General features: G+C 41.1%; 1 protein-coding gene across 1 annotated transcript in view; it reads left to right on the top strand.

Annotated features, from left to right (window-relative positions):
- The window catches only part of TNKS (tankyrase), a 128,679-nt gene that overhangs the window by 60,438 nt on the left and 52,051 nt on the right, over window positions 1-16,190 (top strand). The window contains exons 4-5 of the mRNA XM_064148605.1: window positions 1,304-1,340; window positions 2,173-2,248. Of these exons, the coding sequence (XP_064004675.1) occupies window positions 1,304-1,340; window positions 2,173-2,248 (113 nt within the window). The remainder of the gene's footprint in view (window positions 1-1,303; window positions 1,341-2,172; window positions 2,249-16,190) is intronic.

Here is a 16,190-nt window from a genome sequence, read left to right as displayed (position 1 = left end):
TTTTCCTTCCTGCCCATGGGTGCAGACAGGATGCTGAACTGAACAGGGCTGTTCAAGGCCCTGGAGAGGGATGGTTTTGTTGTGGTTCTTGTCACCCTCTGCCAGGAGAAGCTGTGATAGGGTGAGGACTCTGATCCTCCTCTCACAGCCTCCAGAAGCTCTTTGTTGAGGGATACTTTTTTCTTAAGATGCTTTCTGGTTTACCTGCCAGTCTGGCATTTCCCATGGCCTGATGGCCTTCCTTACCAGGAGTGACAGTTTTGCTGGAGGCTTATTACAGATGCATATAGGAGGCAGCACAAAGGATTTTTTCTTTCATGCAGGACACTTTTATCTTCCTGTTTCAATTAGTGTTGTGGTTAGAGGCTTTAATTCTCTGGCAGGTGGTACATGCTATGTTTTTCAAGCCCTGCATCTTCCGGTATCTTGGGATACCCTCTGCTCTGTGACTGCATAAAGCTGCTAAAATGCTGGGTTTATGATTTGTTAATTGAAATCCCCTAATTTTTTATTGCACGATGTCATAATGATTCAGCTTTGTCAAATACGATCTTACTTCCACAGGTCACGGTGGTTTATGCTCTTTTTAAGGTATACACATGGAATTTTAATCCTGTGATGCAAAAATCTTCCTGAATTGTCTATTAGAATTTCAAATGTAAATGTTTCTTTAACATCACTTGTGGCTATCTCTAATCTTAGAGTCTTGTTGTAAAACCTCTTGCAGAGTTCATGCTCTTTTGTCTGTGCTTTTCATTTCATGTGCATATTTCCTTGAGAAGTGGCTGATGATTAAAATATTTGGAGAATGTTTAATAGTCAGTGCTCTTCTGAAGAACTTGCAGTCTAATACTGCCTTTCAAATAGGCAGGTAGAGCTTTGGAGATCGGCAATTTTTACCTTTTAGAAAGCTGCACTGCCTCGCTTTTGTCTCGGAATTTATTATGCTTCCCAAGTATAATGTGACATACTGAATAGGGCAGGGGGTGGGGACATTGTCTTCAGCTGACATGCTGTTATCAGCGGGACTGTGTTTCTGGACACAAGATCTTGCAGTCATTGGTTGTCCGAAGAAAGCCTTTCCATCTGAGGATTGGACAAGAAGATGCGTCAATTTGCTGCCCGTCTCCAAGGTACTGGTGATGCTGCCTCCACAAGCTGGCTAACGTCACAGCTCCATCACCCAGCGGGGTGTGGGCTTTTTTCTCCTCTTCTCTGTTTTAATTCTGTATTTGCTTCCTACTGCATTTCTTAATCTGTCTTCTGCCAAATGCTAACAGCATGATATTTTGCAATCATTTAGGTGAATACAAGAAGGACGAACTCCTGGAATCTGCTAGGTGAGTGCTGCTTAGAATATAAAGCATATTTTGGAGGTGGAAGCAGGAGAGGAAAAAGGATTTTTAGAACAGTAGTGTTTTGTCATTGCTTTTCTATGAAATGATGCAAGCAAACCACTTCATTAGCATAAATCTCTTTGGACTTTAGAGTCTGGTAGAAATGGAAAAGCCTGTTTATGTAATTGAAATCCCTCAGTATGGTGGTTATAAGGTTAATATTGAGTTTTTGCTTTAAGCTGCTGAAATCCTCTTCATTGTTTTGTGACTGTTCTTCTTAGGGGCAATTTAAATATTAGATTTTTTTTCTTTTGTTTATTTACTGCTGCCTTAGGATGTGTTTTGAACAGAGCATAAAGAAGCCTATATTCAAAAGGTGTAAAGTTCAGTCATATGTTCCAAAGATGCTTTCATTCTTTTCTGTGCCAGCACAAGACCATTTCATATAGACCATTTCAAAAAAAATTGTAGATAATGGTATGCAGCTGTTTCAAATCTTATGGGCCTTATGCGACAAAAAATTACTTAATTCAGCAAATGGCTTTCAGAGGATCTGTAAAATTAAATAAGGGAAATACTAGATGAGGTTAAGGAGAGAAATTAAGATATGGTTTTGCCTGATCTTTTGTAATACACTTAACTGCAAATTTGATATGCTTTTCTATATTTACCCTTTGTTTTGAAATCTTACGAAGATCCTTTAGCCATCTGACATGGTACTTGGCAGAGTACAAATTTTATTTCGTTACATGTTGATATCCAGCTCCCAGCAAATGTTTTGCAGAGAGCTCTGTTACTTCCCCCCTTTCCGTAATCCTCTACTTGGCGTTTACAGGAGTGGTAATGAAGAAAAACTGATGGCTTTATTGACTCCTTTAAATGTGAACTGCCACGCGAGTGATGGACGAAAGGTAAGTTAATACCTGCTTTGTATTTCTGTTGTTCAAGAAAGGCTAATTTTTTCGTACTGGGAAGCACAGATGTATATAGCAAGAGAGTGTACCTGTGATGCCTTTTCACCACAAAATGAAATGCTGTTGTACTTGACGCTAGCAGGTGTGACACATCAGTGGACGTGGGGTTTGTGTATGTCCTTTCTTCTAAATGTCAGACCCTAGCATACATGTGAATTGAAATCTTATGACTTGTTAAAAAAACCAAAATATACTGTTGCAGATGAATAAATGAACTAAGACAGGAAAATTGTTTGTAACTGAACATCATCTAGGTGAGGCGGTTGGTATTCAGCTTAGCTCCTAATGCCCTGCCATGTAGACTGGCACTGTATTGCTTAACACTTTCTGCATTTTCTTAAATTTGACAACATTGTTTTGACTTTCTCTGACAGGGGTGTTTAAATGAGTTAAATTAAGTATCAGGGTGAAACTGGAGGAGGGAAGAACATACGGAGTGAGAAGCAGATCCTCTAATTTTTTGATGTTTTTGGCATCAAGATGATACTCTGTCTAGACTGTTTGGTTTATGAATGTTGGGTGATTTTTTTTGGCCTTTTTTTTTTTTTTACTCTTTACCAGAATTTTCTCAATCTATGTCTCTCACATGTAGCAGTACATCTTACTCTCCTACTCTTGAACAGAAAATTCCAGCAGTGCTTTCCTTCATAATTTTCTTTTTTGGTGGAGTGTGGTTGGAGCATAGCATAAATTATAAATCTCTGCCCATTCTAGAGCTGTAGTGGAACAGCCCAGTTTATACTACCATTTAATTAAAAACCATGTTGTGGCTGAATGTTATAGAAGTTGCTCCATTGTCAAATCATTTTAACATGTGTTTTAAAACTTTTTCTCATTTGTGATGCCTATGTCTACTATGTGAAAGAAACAGTCTGGTTTTAGGTTGTTTACACTTAGCCCTGATGGAAAGTTTATGAATCTTCCATTAAAAAAAACCCAAACAATTAGCTTTATGATCTGAGGACAGGCAAATGAACAAGAGCTTTATTTAGAATCATAGAATCAACCAGGTTGGAAGAGACCTCCAAGATCATCCAGTCCAACCTAGCACCCAGCCCTAACCAGTCAACTAGACCATGGCACTAAGGGCCTCATCTAGTCTTTTCTTGAACACCTCCAGGGACGGTGACTCCACCACCTCCCTTAGCAGCCCGTTCCAATGGCAATCACTCTCTTTGTGAAGAACTTCCTGTTAACATCCAGCCTAATCTTTTCCCCAGCACAACTTGAGACTGTGTCAGAACTGATTAAATACCATATTTTAAGATTAAACACATTGCCCATAGTTGTTCTATTCATCCGTGGTTTCATTTTTTTTTAATTTATTTGGGTTTTAGGCTACCATTCATTTGAGATTGCATTTAGGTGTTAACACTGCACAGTCATGATACAATTAAGGCTTGTGGTATACAACTGAGCATTCCTGGGTAATTGAGTTTCTGTCACTATGAATTTAAGGCCAAAGACAGAGTTATGATTTCTGTCAGTATGGAGAGGAACAAGCCCTTGCAGATATGTCATCTGTAATACATATCACTTAATTTTTTTTAAAGTGTTAAAATATTTTTTTAATTAATATTAAGCTACCAGAAGATATTTATGTTGTAGTGCAGCTTCTGCATTAGTTTGAAAAATTATACCCATAGCTCAGAATGCATATTGCACTTAAAGCTCATCATTGTGGACACTTTGATAATTTGCTCCTGTGGTCAGTTATTGGTAAATGCACTGGTTATTAAAACTCTGAAGATGGCTTGCTGTTGAGATTAATTTGCTTTTATTAATGGTATCTACCAGATATATTTTGCTTCTCTTTGTTTTTTTCCCTCCACCATATCTGTACAGACTGTTTAAGGTGAAGTAAATGTAGCAAGTGTGCCCCATGTTATATATACATACATGTGTGTGTGTTAAGTATTTAATTTGTGAAGCAAAATTTTCAGATCCTGTACTGGCAAAAGATCAGTTGAGGTTTAATCATTCTAAGCTGTGCTGCAAATTAAGTGCACATCATTCTTGTAAGCGAATGTCTCTGCTGGTGTAGCTGTATCCAGTTGACCTATGCTGGTTTACACCGTCTGAGAATTTATCCATTCTTTAAGTTGGTTTTGGAATTTCTTAATGATTTTGTAGTTATTTTTTGTAGATTCCTTGAGTTTTCAAGCTTCAGACTTAAAACAGTTTAAAGCCACAGACCTAATGCAGCTGTTAGGGCCAGGAAGTGCAGACTCTGCAGAGTGGCCTGAGATCCCCAGCATTGTTCCTGCTCTGCAGTACAGGCACAACCGCAGACTCCTGCGTTCACTCTTCTCCAGTTAGCATGTTCTTTAGATATGCATGCTTCCGTGACATCCAGCACTGCTCTGAGAAGGGAAGCATTTAGATTTGTAGAGGAGGAAATTAAACTGAGCCCCAGTACTGAACAGATTATTATTTTTTGCTGTATAGCAGGTGTCAGTACTGGGTTTTTCATACTTCAGAATATGACTTTCCTGAAGTTATCTAACACTCCTTGCACTATGACAGAATAGACAGGATATAGTTAATACTGCTGGTTTCATTGCTGTATGCAGTTTACCTTTTGTTGTTGTTGTTGTTTGAGTGGGAGGTTGTGTGGTTTCGTTTTTATTTTTTTTTTCCTGGGAATCTCTTCTGTGTCCCAGGCATACTAACATCATGAGTTCATGGAGTTCCCAAGTACCCCATCTGCTGTGAGGTGGTGCTTCTTAAAATGGATAAAAGGAGTGGAAAACTCCCAACAGTAGCTTGCTGGTTTGAAAGCAGCTCAGGTTGGCAATAGCAATGATGCTGCATTCTCTGTGATGCTTGTGTATGGTATAGATAGCCAGAGTCCAATACCTACTGGACAGGAGATCATGCTGCTGAAACTGTTGGAGCTGGTGCTGATAACCATCACTGCATCTGTTTATTTGGCATAGAGGTCAAGGACTGAACAGGGTGAAAACTGAACTTGCTTCTTATCCTCCAAGTCACATTTCAGATAGATTGAGCATTGTAGAAGCTTCTCAGTTGTTTCCTGAAGAAGGCATTCATTTCCTGTTGCTACTCTTGAAATTATTTCTGCAGCAAAAAAATGCAGGAGTGTGTGTGTAAAAGAAAGAATGGTTTTATACATCATCTAAAGTATTCCTGCATACCAGGGATCTAGGTTTTCTGACATTTTGTTTTGCTGATCATAATAATAGTATTTCAGAGAAGCAACTCTTCATTGAGTTAGGCAATAGCTGATTTTTTGCCTGAGAATTGGCTATATATGTGTTGAATTTATGAGAGTGCAAATATTAGTGCACAAGTACTGAGCTATACAGTGCAGAGCTATGCCATACAGCGTGAGCAAGTGAGAGTGTTATGCAGGAGCAGCATTTCACAAGAACTGTTGGGTGGCTGTCCTATTTGTCTTTTTGAAAGCCATGCCTGAGCTGTGTTTTGTCATGGGAGCTGGACTTCTGAATTGTTACAACAGTCACAGCATACCTAGTCCAGTATTTAGTAGCGAGAGACAGACTTAAAATGGAACATATCCTGGTTGCAGTCTGATTTGATCCTGTTTCTTAGCCCTCTCATTTCCCTTGGAAAGATGTTGTGGTTTCTTAAAAGGCATTTCAGAAATAAATTGACACTTCTGTTTTTTAATACAGAATTATCTGGCTAATAAGGAAGCACTGGTCTTAGCATTTCAGCAGAGAACTTTTCTCTACAAGGCACGTTTACCACATTGGTTACTGGAAAGGTTTCAAACTGAACTGCATCCAGTTGGTGTGGTACCTATTAGCAGCAAGAGGTTGGGTATTTGTTTTGAAGGTGGATTTTGCTGGTACATAATATCCTACTCCTGTACTACATTACATATGCTCAGATGATGCTGACACCAAAATACTTGAGTATTGGTTGAATAAAATCTCTTTAAGGGAACTCAACCCCTCTTATCAGGAGTTACCAAAAAGAAGTATCTTTGCTCCTTTTATCTAGATTTAGCTCTTTCAAAGCAGCACAGATATTTGAGATTTTTGGGCTCTTTGGAACACAGAACAAATAGTTTTTTCCTTTAAAGTAAAAATGATTTTTTTATATTTTAAAGGTGTGGCTTCCAGTGATCTGTTGCAGCTGCATTTTGTATTTATGTTTTGTATGAACCATATGAAAAACAGAGAATAACTGTGAATAGCCTGATCTCAAGTATTTGCTCTGTGTGCGGCAGGAATTAAAACCAGAAAGCAGCACAGGATGCAATTCCTCCACAGCTACTTTGTTTTCCTTCCTGGACCTTCTGGCTCTGCCTTGCTCATTAGAAACAAATGCAAAAATTTCTGCAAACATTGTACCTCCATTTTTTCCCAGCACTGGATCATCCAACGCTGTGGATGAGACAGTGATCCCTTGGAAAAAAAAAAAAAGCAATTGCTTCTTTAAAGGCTATTTCTAGCATGCATACAGTCCTATTTAATTTTATCTCCCTGTAGTTTTCTGGCTGCTTTGTTTGTTCTCAGTCTTCAGTCCTTAACAGCAACCAATACCAGTCCTTAGTACCTAGTGATCATAGAATAAACCAGGTCAGAAGAGACCTCCAAGATCATCCAGTCCAACCTAGCACCCAGCCCTGTCCAATCAACTAGAACATGACACTAAATGCCCCATCCAGTCTTTTCTTGAACACCTCCAGGGACAGCAACTCTACCACCTCCCTGGGCAGCCCATTCCAGTGGCAATCACTCTCTCTGCGAAGAACTTCCTCCTAATATCCACCCTGTACCTCCCTTTCCACAATTTGAGACTGTGTCCCCTTGTTCTGTTGCTGGTTGCCTGGGAGAAGAAACTGACTCCCACCTGGTTACAACTTCACTTCACGTAGCTGTAGACAGCAATAAGGTCACCTCTGAGCCTCCTCTTTTCCAGGCTAAACAACCCCAGCTTCCTCACCCTTTCCTGTTAGGGCTTGTATTCCAGGCCCCTCACTAGCTTCATTGCCTTTCTCTGGACATGTTCCAGTACCTCAACATCTCTCTTGAATTGAGGGGCCCAGAACTGGACACAGCATCAGGGTGTGGCCTGACCAGTGCTGAATTATGCCTTTCCAAACCAAGTGCACACAACCCTGGATCCAGAATGCCAGTAGCAGACCTTTGTGTTAAACTTTGTGGTCATAGTAGACGTACTTACCTTTTGGGTTTGACTGAGGCTGTTTCTTCAGCCCTCTCCTTCCTACCATACAGACTTTCATTTTTCCTGTTCATGGATACAGGGTACAGATGTAAGACATCACAGTCTGAGAAGATGTGTAGTGCACTGCTGAGGACTGGCATTATTGGCCTGAAGCAGCAGTTCTGCATGTGTGTGTTTTGTGGAGAGGATGGAGTGCCTCTCAGCTCCTGCTATGGGATGTCTATGACACTAAATCTTGTTCAGTGGCGTTGCATATGCCTTCTCTTGCTTCCTCTATTTATTTCTCTCTGATGAAAGATCAGCCTCTAAACAAAGAGCTGATAAATAAAAATTTAATTCTAACAAGATCAGGTGAGTTATGGCTCTTACCAGGGAGTCTCCAATTTGCTGCTGGTAAGTGGATTTTCCAGGCCCTGTTCTAGAATTCTGGTTGTTCTCAACCATTTTAATGAAAAATTCTGCAGTTCAAAGAAAATTGGTATGCTTTCCAATTTCTGAGTCTCTATGGAACAATCGATCCATGTTTTCACAAGCTTTCTTTACAGTTATTAAACCTACAGACTTGAGGTTTAGATTCTCTTGTAATCATCTTTGCTCTAGGAGCTGGGGGTTGAAGAAAAATGGCACTTATTGCAAGACCTGTGAAGAAATTGTGTGTCATTGACACTATAAACCTTTACAATTGTGTGCCTTTTCTTTTGCTACAGTAATAAAACTGGAAGCAATTACCACATGAACCTATAGGTCTGTTCTGTAAATTTATGTTGTGTACACTTATATATGTGTGTGCATATCTCCAATAGAGCTGGGTAATGTGCTTGCCTAGAGGAAGATATGAACCAGCACTTCCCTATTTCTGCAAGGTGATTTTTCTAGGGTTTGAAGAAGGATGGAGAAGACACCTATTTCTCATTAAGAAATTATTGCTTAAAATTTTTGAGGTTTAAGATTTTTTTTTTACTATCTTCAATGACTGCTGCTCTCTACAAGCACTACAATTGTTGTTGCTTCTACAGCCTCACTAGTGACCTATGTTGGCTATGGTATAACTTGTCATCAGATGCCAGCTGCCTCATGGCAACTGACCTATATATGCTATTATCCTACCTTGTATAGGAAGTCATTCTCAGCACCTGAGTAGTCTGGGTGGAAAAGGGCAGCTAAGAGTTGAACTATGACTTCATCTGTAGAGGTCAATTCCAACCTCTGTTATTCTGTGATACCTTGGCACTCCATGACAATATATTTGTATGGTACATACCCCAAACTTTTACTTGGATGAAGGGCTTCAGAACCTTAGTGTCTACCTCTGGTTCTGGTGTAATCAGGGAGGCTGCTGGAGGGGAGAATATGAAGTAAAGTCCTTCTAAGTAACTCTTACCTTAGTGAATATGTGCCTCAGTGGTGGAAAATAAGTACTGTTAAATCAAATGCAGATATTCTTGTACTCTCTTTACTTACAGCTATACTTTCCCATGATCGAGTTAAACATTTTAAAACAAGGATTGTATTAAAAATTAAGGGTCTTTCCTGGATTTGGGCATTAAAGCACTGTGCTAGAGGTGACATTTCCAACATTATAAAAAAGTTTGCAAATAAATGCCATAATGTTCAGAAGGGTCCAGTGCAGTACACACAGAAAAAGAACATTTTTAAATGGCTACACCTGTACTTTGCACAGAATATCAGGGGCTGGAAGGGACCTTGAAAGATCATCTAGTTCAGCCTCCCTACCAGAGCAAGATCACCTACACCAGATCACACAGGACTGCGTCCAGGAAGGTTTTGAATATCTCCAGAGAGGGAGATTCCACAACCTGCCCGGGGCAGCCTATTCCAGTGTTCCATCATCCTCACAATGAATAAAACTTTCTCATGTTTACATGGACCTTCCTCTGCCTCAACTTCTACCCATTGCCCCATGTCCTGTTCTTGGGCATCACTGAGAAGATGGCTCCATCCTACTGGCACTCACCCTTTATGTATTGATAAATATTGATGAGGTCACCTCTCAGTCTTCTCCAAGGCAAAGAGCCCCAGGTCCCTCAGTCTCTCCTTATAAAAGAGATACTCTGTTCCCTTAATCATCTTTGTGGTTCTGTGCTGGACTCTCTCAAGCATTTCTATGTCCCTCTTGAACTGGGGGACCCAGAACTGGACACAGTACTCCAGATGTGGCATCACCAAGGCAGGGGAGAGGAGAGCCTCTCTAGACCTACTAGCCACAGCCCTTTTAATACACCCCAGAATGGCATTGGCCCTCCTGGCCACAAGAGCACACTCCTGGCTCGTGGTCAAACTCCCATCCACGAGAACCTCCAGATCCATCTCCCTTTTGCTGCCTTGCAACAGGTCAGTCCCCAACCTCTACTGCCACCTAGGGTTGTTCTTTCCCAGTTGCAAGCCTCTACACTTGCCTTTGTTGAATTTCATTACATTTTGCCCTGCCCAACCCTCCAGTCTGTCCAAGTCTTGTTGAATGGCAGCACAGCCTTCTGGTGTGGCAGCTTCTCCACCCAGTTTGGAGTGCACTCAGCAAACTTGCTGTCAGTACACTCTGTGCCCTCATCTAGATCATTGATTAATATATTGAACACAACGGGTCCCAGCACTGACCCCTATGGAATTCCACTAGTTAGAGGTCTCCAACTAGACTACATCCCATTCACCACAACTCTCTGGTTTCTTTCCTTCAGTCAGTTCCAAATCCACCTCACTACCTGGTCATCCAGACCACAGTGCCTTAGCCAGAAGGATGCTGTGGGAGACAATGTCACATGTTTTACTGAAATCAAGATAAACCACATCCACTGCTCTACCATCATCAATCCACCTGGTTATGTCCTCATAAAAGCCTATCATATTGGTTAAACATGACTTCCCCTTGGTAAAACCATGTTGACTGCTCCTAATACCCACGCTGTCCTTGATATGTCTAAGGACAGCACCAAGGGTAAGTTTTTCCATTACCTGTCTAGGGATGGAGGTGAGGCTGACCCAGCCTGTAGTTGCCTGGGTCCTCCTTCTTACCATTTTTGAAGAATGGTGTGATGTTTGCCCTTCTCCAGTCCCCAGGCACCTCTCCTGTCTCCACTGAAGACAGTGGAGAGTGGTCTGGCAATGATCTGTGCCAGCTCTCTCCATACCCTTGGGTACATGCCATCAGGATCCATGGACTTATGGATGTTCCAGTTACTCAAATCTTCCTTAACTCAGTCCTCATCAACCAAGAAGATTCCTTTGTCATGCTTTTCTCTGGTGCCTCAGGTGTCAGGGGCTCCTGAGCACAGTCTCCAGCAGTACAGATAGAGATGAAGGCAGCATTTAGTAACTCTGCCTTCCTTGAGGCCTCTGTCACCTTTTACTTGTTTAAAAATACAGTTCCCAGGATTCATGCATGTCAGAAATAATGACAAGCTATGCTCTTTCTTATGCTGTTGATCTCATCTCATTCATCAGCTGAGCATGGTCGAAGTGGATAACACAAGAATTTCTTCCCTTTGTTTGCTATAGATGAGTTGCCTCAATTTCTATACCTGCTGTCACTTAAGATGCTCTATAGCCAAAGATGTTTCTTTTTGAGTAAATACTTGTTTCCACTTGATGCTCCACAAAGGGTGTGTTGGGGAGAGGCACTTCTTGCATTACCTTGTTATCCATCTAACTCCAAGAGAAAACAAGTCGAATTGGCAGATTTGGGCAGAGCTGGGTTTCAGTGTTTTATGCACATTAAATGCTGTAGTCTGGGTTTGGCTGTCAGGTTACAGAGCATCCCGAAGTTGAGTACTGTTCCTTCCACTGCGATCTTTAGAGCAGAATCCTTTTCTTCACAGCTTGGTGAAGTTATGATTGAGATGAAATGTGGTTGCTCAATCCATGGAGTATACACATTTAATTTCTGTACATAGCAGCAGCACAGAATATTAAGGGATGGTAGCTATCTCCAGAGATTGGGTTGTCAATAGTAAATACTGTATCTGCCATTTCTAGCCTTGGCTTCACTGCCCTCTTGGTATCCTTGCATGTGAATATGAACGTTACAAAGAGGTAAACCATTCCGCTTGCTTGTTGCTTTTCGCTTCTGAATGTGGTATTAGAGTACTTTGTGGCCTCTCTGTGTTGTTAGACCCATCATTTAGTTGTACACCATTTCCCATCTCCCCATGTTGTCTGAGCACCTGTCATCATCTTCCTTAAAACATTGGTGAGGTTGCAGTTAAAAACTTGTTGAGTACCCATGCAGACTGAATCAGCTGAATTACCCTTGTGCCTGTGCTTGTTGACTACTTCAGAAAATTGTTGAGAGTTTTAAAGGTGGAACTTTAACACTATTTGTCTCTTCCCATGCAGGCTTGGCTAGATGTCCACTGATCAGATAGTATTTTTCCTGGTACAGACGTGAGGATTGCAGGCCTGTAATTCACCAAAGCGTATTTTAATTACTGGTTTGCAGCTTTCAGGTCTTTATGTACTGTGGTAATCTTCGATGAAGATCACATACTACTAGCAATTCACCTATTTCATTCTCCAGTGCTCTCTTGGGTAAATGCAGTCCTGTCCTGGCAATTTGTTGGTGTTCATTTTGATTATGGGTATCATTACCTCTTTTATGCCTAATTTAGCTTCAGACAGATTCTTTGCTGAGCTTCACTGTGTTCCCAAAGGGACAGATGCTTGGTTGCAGGGGCTCTGGTATGAGAACTATTTGCTGCTTTTAAGATGTGTACTATGCAGAGAGTTCGTTTAGTTCCTCCGAAGTGACATCTAGCCTGAAGGAACTCCTTGGCTTGCCTTAGCATCCCTTTGCCCCGTTGGACTGTCTGGTGGATTTTGTGCTCCTGGTCAGCTGGAATGATTTACAGCTGGTTTGAATTCCTTTCAGTAGGCACTGCCTAAACGACAGGCTCTTCCCACTTGCTCCCTGTGATAGGACAAGGAGCAGTGGGTGTAAATTTCAGTGAAAAAGGTTCTGCCTCAACACAAGGGGGAACTTCTTTGCTGTAAGGATCACAGAGCACTGGAATAGGCTTCCGTGAGAGGTTGTGGAGTCTCCTTCTGTGGAGACTTTCAAGGCCTATCTGGATGTGTTCCTCTATGATCTGTGTTAGATAGTATTGTCCTGCTCTGGCAGGGGGGTTGGACTCGATGATCATCTTGGGTCTCTTCCAACCTCTAATATCCTGTGATCCTGTGAACTGTTTTTTCCTATCTAATGGCAGTTTTGCCTTTAATCTGATGGACCTTGTGGTCCTTGTGATTCTGTTCAGCTTGTATATTCAGCTTTTTGAGTGGTGCCTGGTTTAGGTTCTAGTAATATCTTTCAATTTGCTCCTAGTCACACTGGCTTTTTTTGCTTTGTAAGGCTCTTCCTAACAAAATATGTGCATTACTATGATGTTTCCAGTATTGTCTCTGTTAGTAGTCTCTATGCTGTGTCTGTTAAGGATTTCATTCTCTGATCTACCACTTACTGTTAAAAGCTATGTCTTATTGTTAAAAGAGCGTCCCCTTTTTTTTTCATAGGTCCCCTTTCTGAAGGTTGACACAGCTGTGCTGGATTATTTTAGCAAGTATTTCTCCTGTAGAGAAGTTGAATCTTAAGTGTGTTATACTCACTGCTAAAAATCAACTCCTGCTGCATGACACCAAGTGTCTACTTGGTACCAGCTCAGTAGTTGCATTTACTCCTGCCACCTTCCTAGCCAACTTCTCTGTAAAACAATCGCTGGTACCATCCAAACATTTCACCTGTTAAGTTACCCAAAGCCCCTCTGAGCGACAGCCTTGCTGCTTCTCTGTTTTCCTTAAGCACATGAGTTATCACTTGCTAATACAATCCCATCATTGACTTTGTAGGTTGTGTGGATAATTTAGAGTGATAAGCTTAGTTCTAAATGAAAGGAATTACAAATACTTAGGTGCAAGGAGAGGTGTATTTACATAATAATTTCTACAACTGTTGTCTAAGCTGACTGAGCAGGCATTAGCAGAACAATAAAAAGAGAGAGAAATGCCAAAATAAAGCCTTATAATTGATGGTGGATGTGTCATTGTAAATTGAGGCTGATGTTTTTTCTAAGTAATTTAATACATTTCTTATGAAAAAAAAAAGATTTATTTCTTACAGATGGAATTCTTTAGAATATTCATACTCTAATAACCTTAACTTTTCAATTTTGAAACATACTAAGAGGAAGTACAAGATGAATTCTCTGCCTTTTTTCCTGTATTTTTCAAGGCTCTTCAAAGGAACAGTGAAGTCTAATTGACAGGATTATAAAGGCATTTAATTCTAAAATTTGCAAATTATCACTGTAATGCACAAAGAACATTTTTTATATTTAATTTTGTGAGTTATTTTATATTTAATATTTTTATTTCATTTTAAACTACATGACATAAATACTTATTTGACACTCAGCACTGGAGCTGAAATGCCATCAACTTGCAAGCATCATTCTGAAGAGTTCATTGTGACCCTGCCTTCAGTAAAATGAGTGAAGTGCTGGTTTGAATGTCATGTTAGCAGAGGGAGCAGTCAAGTTAATATATTCTGATAATCTCTTTTCTTAGTAATATCAAAATGTTATGAACTAAAACTTGGAAAGTTTCAAGATAGAAGGGGGAGGAGAGGCACAGTAATAGATGGGAGAAGTGGTAAAAATAAGAAATATAAAAAGAAAAGTGAATAAAAGATTGTTAGTTGACTGTAATAGGGGAAAAAATAGATAAGTAGAGAAAGAAGAGATGAAAGAGAGTGATGGCTTGGGAGTTACCTGCCACACACACACACACACACAATGAATTCACCCAGACTAGACTCAGCCAAATGGAAGTCAGGGAATGAAGCTGTATTTACAGCTTAGCACAATTTACAAGCATATATATACACAATATACATAAATATTTACAGTTATATATAGAAGTAATACAGAAACACAAATCCCTCCCCAAAACAATCAGACTGCCAGGAGGCTCCCAAAACAAACCTCTTCCCCCCTCTTTCCCTCCCTTCAGAAATAACCAGATCAATCCCCATATATCTCACATGATAAATCTGGAGAGATCTGAGGTGAGATGTCAAAAAAGAGGGTTAGGGGAAATAAATGGTTAGGTCAGATTAGAGTTAAGGCAGAGGCAACCACACACAGACCACCAGAGAGAAGGAGCAGAACTCAGAACTAACTGAGAAGTGTGTGAGAAGTGTCTTACCTATATTTTGACTAGTTGCATTTCTCAGCAGAAGAATGAGTGATACAGGGTACTGATGTTTTTTTCTTTCTCCTCGCAGTTAAGAATTTAATTTCTCTCAGTAAAATATTCCAATTGGCCTCAAACCAGCACAAAGAGCAAAAGACAGTTTTGCTTCTCTGGTGTACCAGTGTGCAGCCTCTTAGCTTGTTTCATGTTGTTTGTAGGCCTTCCCCAGTCATCTATGATTGAAGGTAGAAGCAAATATTCTGATGATATATATTTTCAACGAATATTAAATAGATGCCAACAGTAATGCTACTGTTACAGAATCACAGAACTTAGAGGTTGGAAGGGACCTCCGGAGATCATCGAGTCCAACCTCCTTGCCAAGGCAGGATCAGCCAGGGTAGTTCACTCAGGAATGCATCCAGGTGGGCTTTGAAAGTCTCCAGAGAAGGAGACTCCACAACCTCTCTGGGCAGCCTGTTCCAATGCCTTGTGACCCTCACTGTAAAGAAGTTTCTCCTCATGTTGAAGTGAAGCCTTCTATGTTCTAGTTTGTAGCCATTGCTCCTTGTCTTATTGTTGCTGACCACTGAAAAGAGATTGGCCCCATCTACTTGACACCCACCACTCTGATATTTGTATAAGATCTCTGATATTTGATAAGATCTCCTCTCAGCCTTCTCTTCTCCAGACTAAGCAGCACTGGGGCTTTGAGTCTGTCTTTGCAGGGAAGACGCTTAAGTCCAGTCATCCTTGTGCCTCTCCGCTGGACTCTTTCCAGTGGGTGTCTTGAACTGGGGAGCCCAAAACTGGACACGATATTCCAGGTGTGGTCTCACCAGAGCAGAGTAGATGGGAAGAACCTCCCTAGATCTGCTGGCCACACTTTTCCTGATGCACCCCAGGATGCCATTGGCTCTCTTGGCTTCAAGGGCACATTGCGGATCCATGCTGAACTTGCTATCCACCAGGACTCCATGGTCTTTCTCCACAGAGCTGCTTTCCAGCAGGGCAGTCCCCAACCTGTACTAATGCCCGTTGCTATTCCTCCCCAGATGGAGGACCCTGCACTTACCCTTACTGAACTTCATAAGGTTTGCTTTCACCCAGCTGTCCATCCTGTCCAGATCTTGTTGGATGGCAGCACAGCCTGATGAGCTGTCTGCCACTACCCCCCCCCCGCCCCGGTTTTGTATCATCCGCAGACTTACTGAGGATACACTCAGTGCCCTCATCTAGGTTGCTGATAAAGTCATTGAACAAAACTGGACACAGTACTGATCCCTGGGTAACACCACTGGCTACAGGCCTCCAGCTTGATTCTCTGCCATTGATGACAACTCTCTGAACTTTGCTGTGGAGCCAGTTTTCAGTTCACCTCACAGACCAGCTGTCTGTGCCATGTCTCCTCTATGAGATGGTATCAAAAGCCTTGCTGAAGTCAAGGTAGATGACATCCACAGCCCTTCCTTCATCTACCCATTTGGTCATGATATAT

Source organism: Pogoniulus pusillus, chromosome 9, assembly GCF_015220805.1.
Source record: "Pogoniulus pusillus isolate bPogPus1 chromosome 9, bPogPus1.pri, whole genome shotgun sequence".
In the NCBI taxonomy this organism is placed as follows: domain Eukaryota; kingdom Metazoa; phylum Chordata; class Aves; order Piciformes; family Lybiidae; genus Pogoniulus; species Pogoniulus pusillus.
Note: the sequence above shows the minus strand (reverse complement) of the source record. Positions and strands in the feature narration are given on the sequence as shown.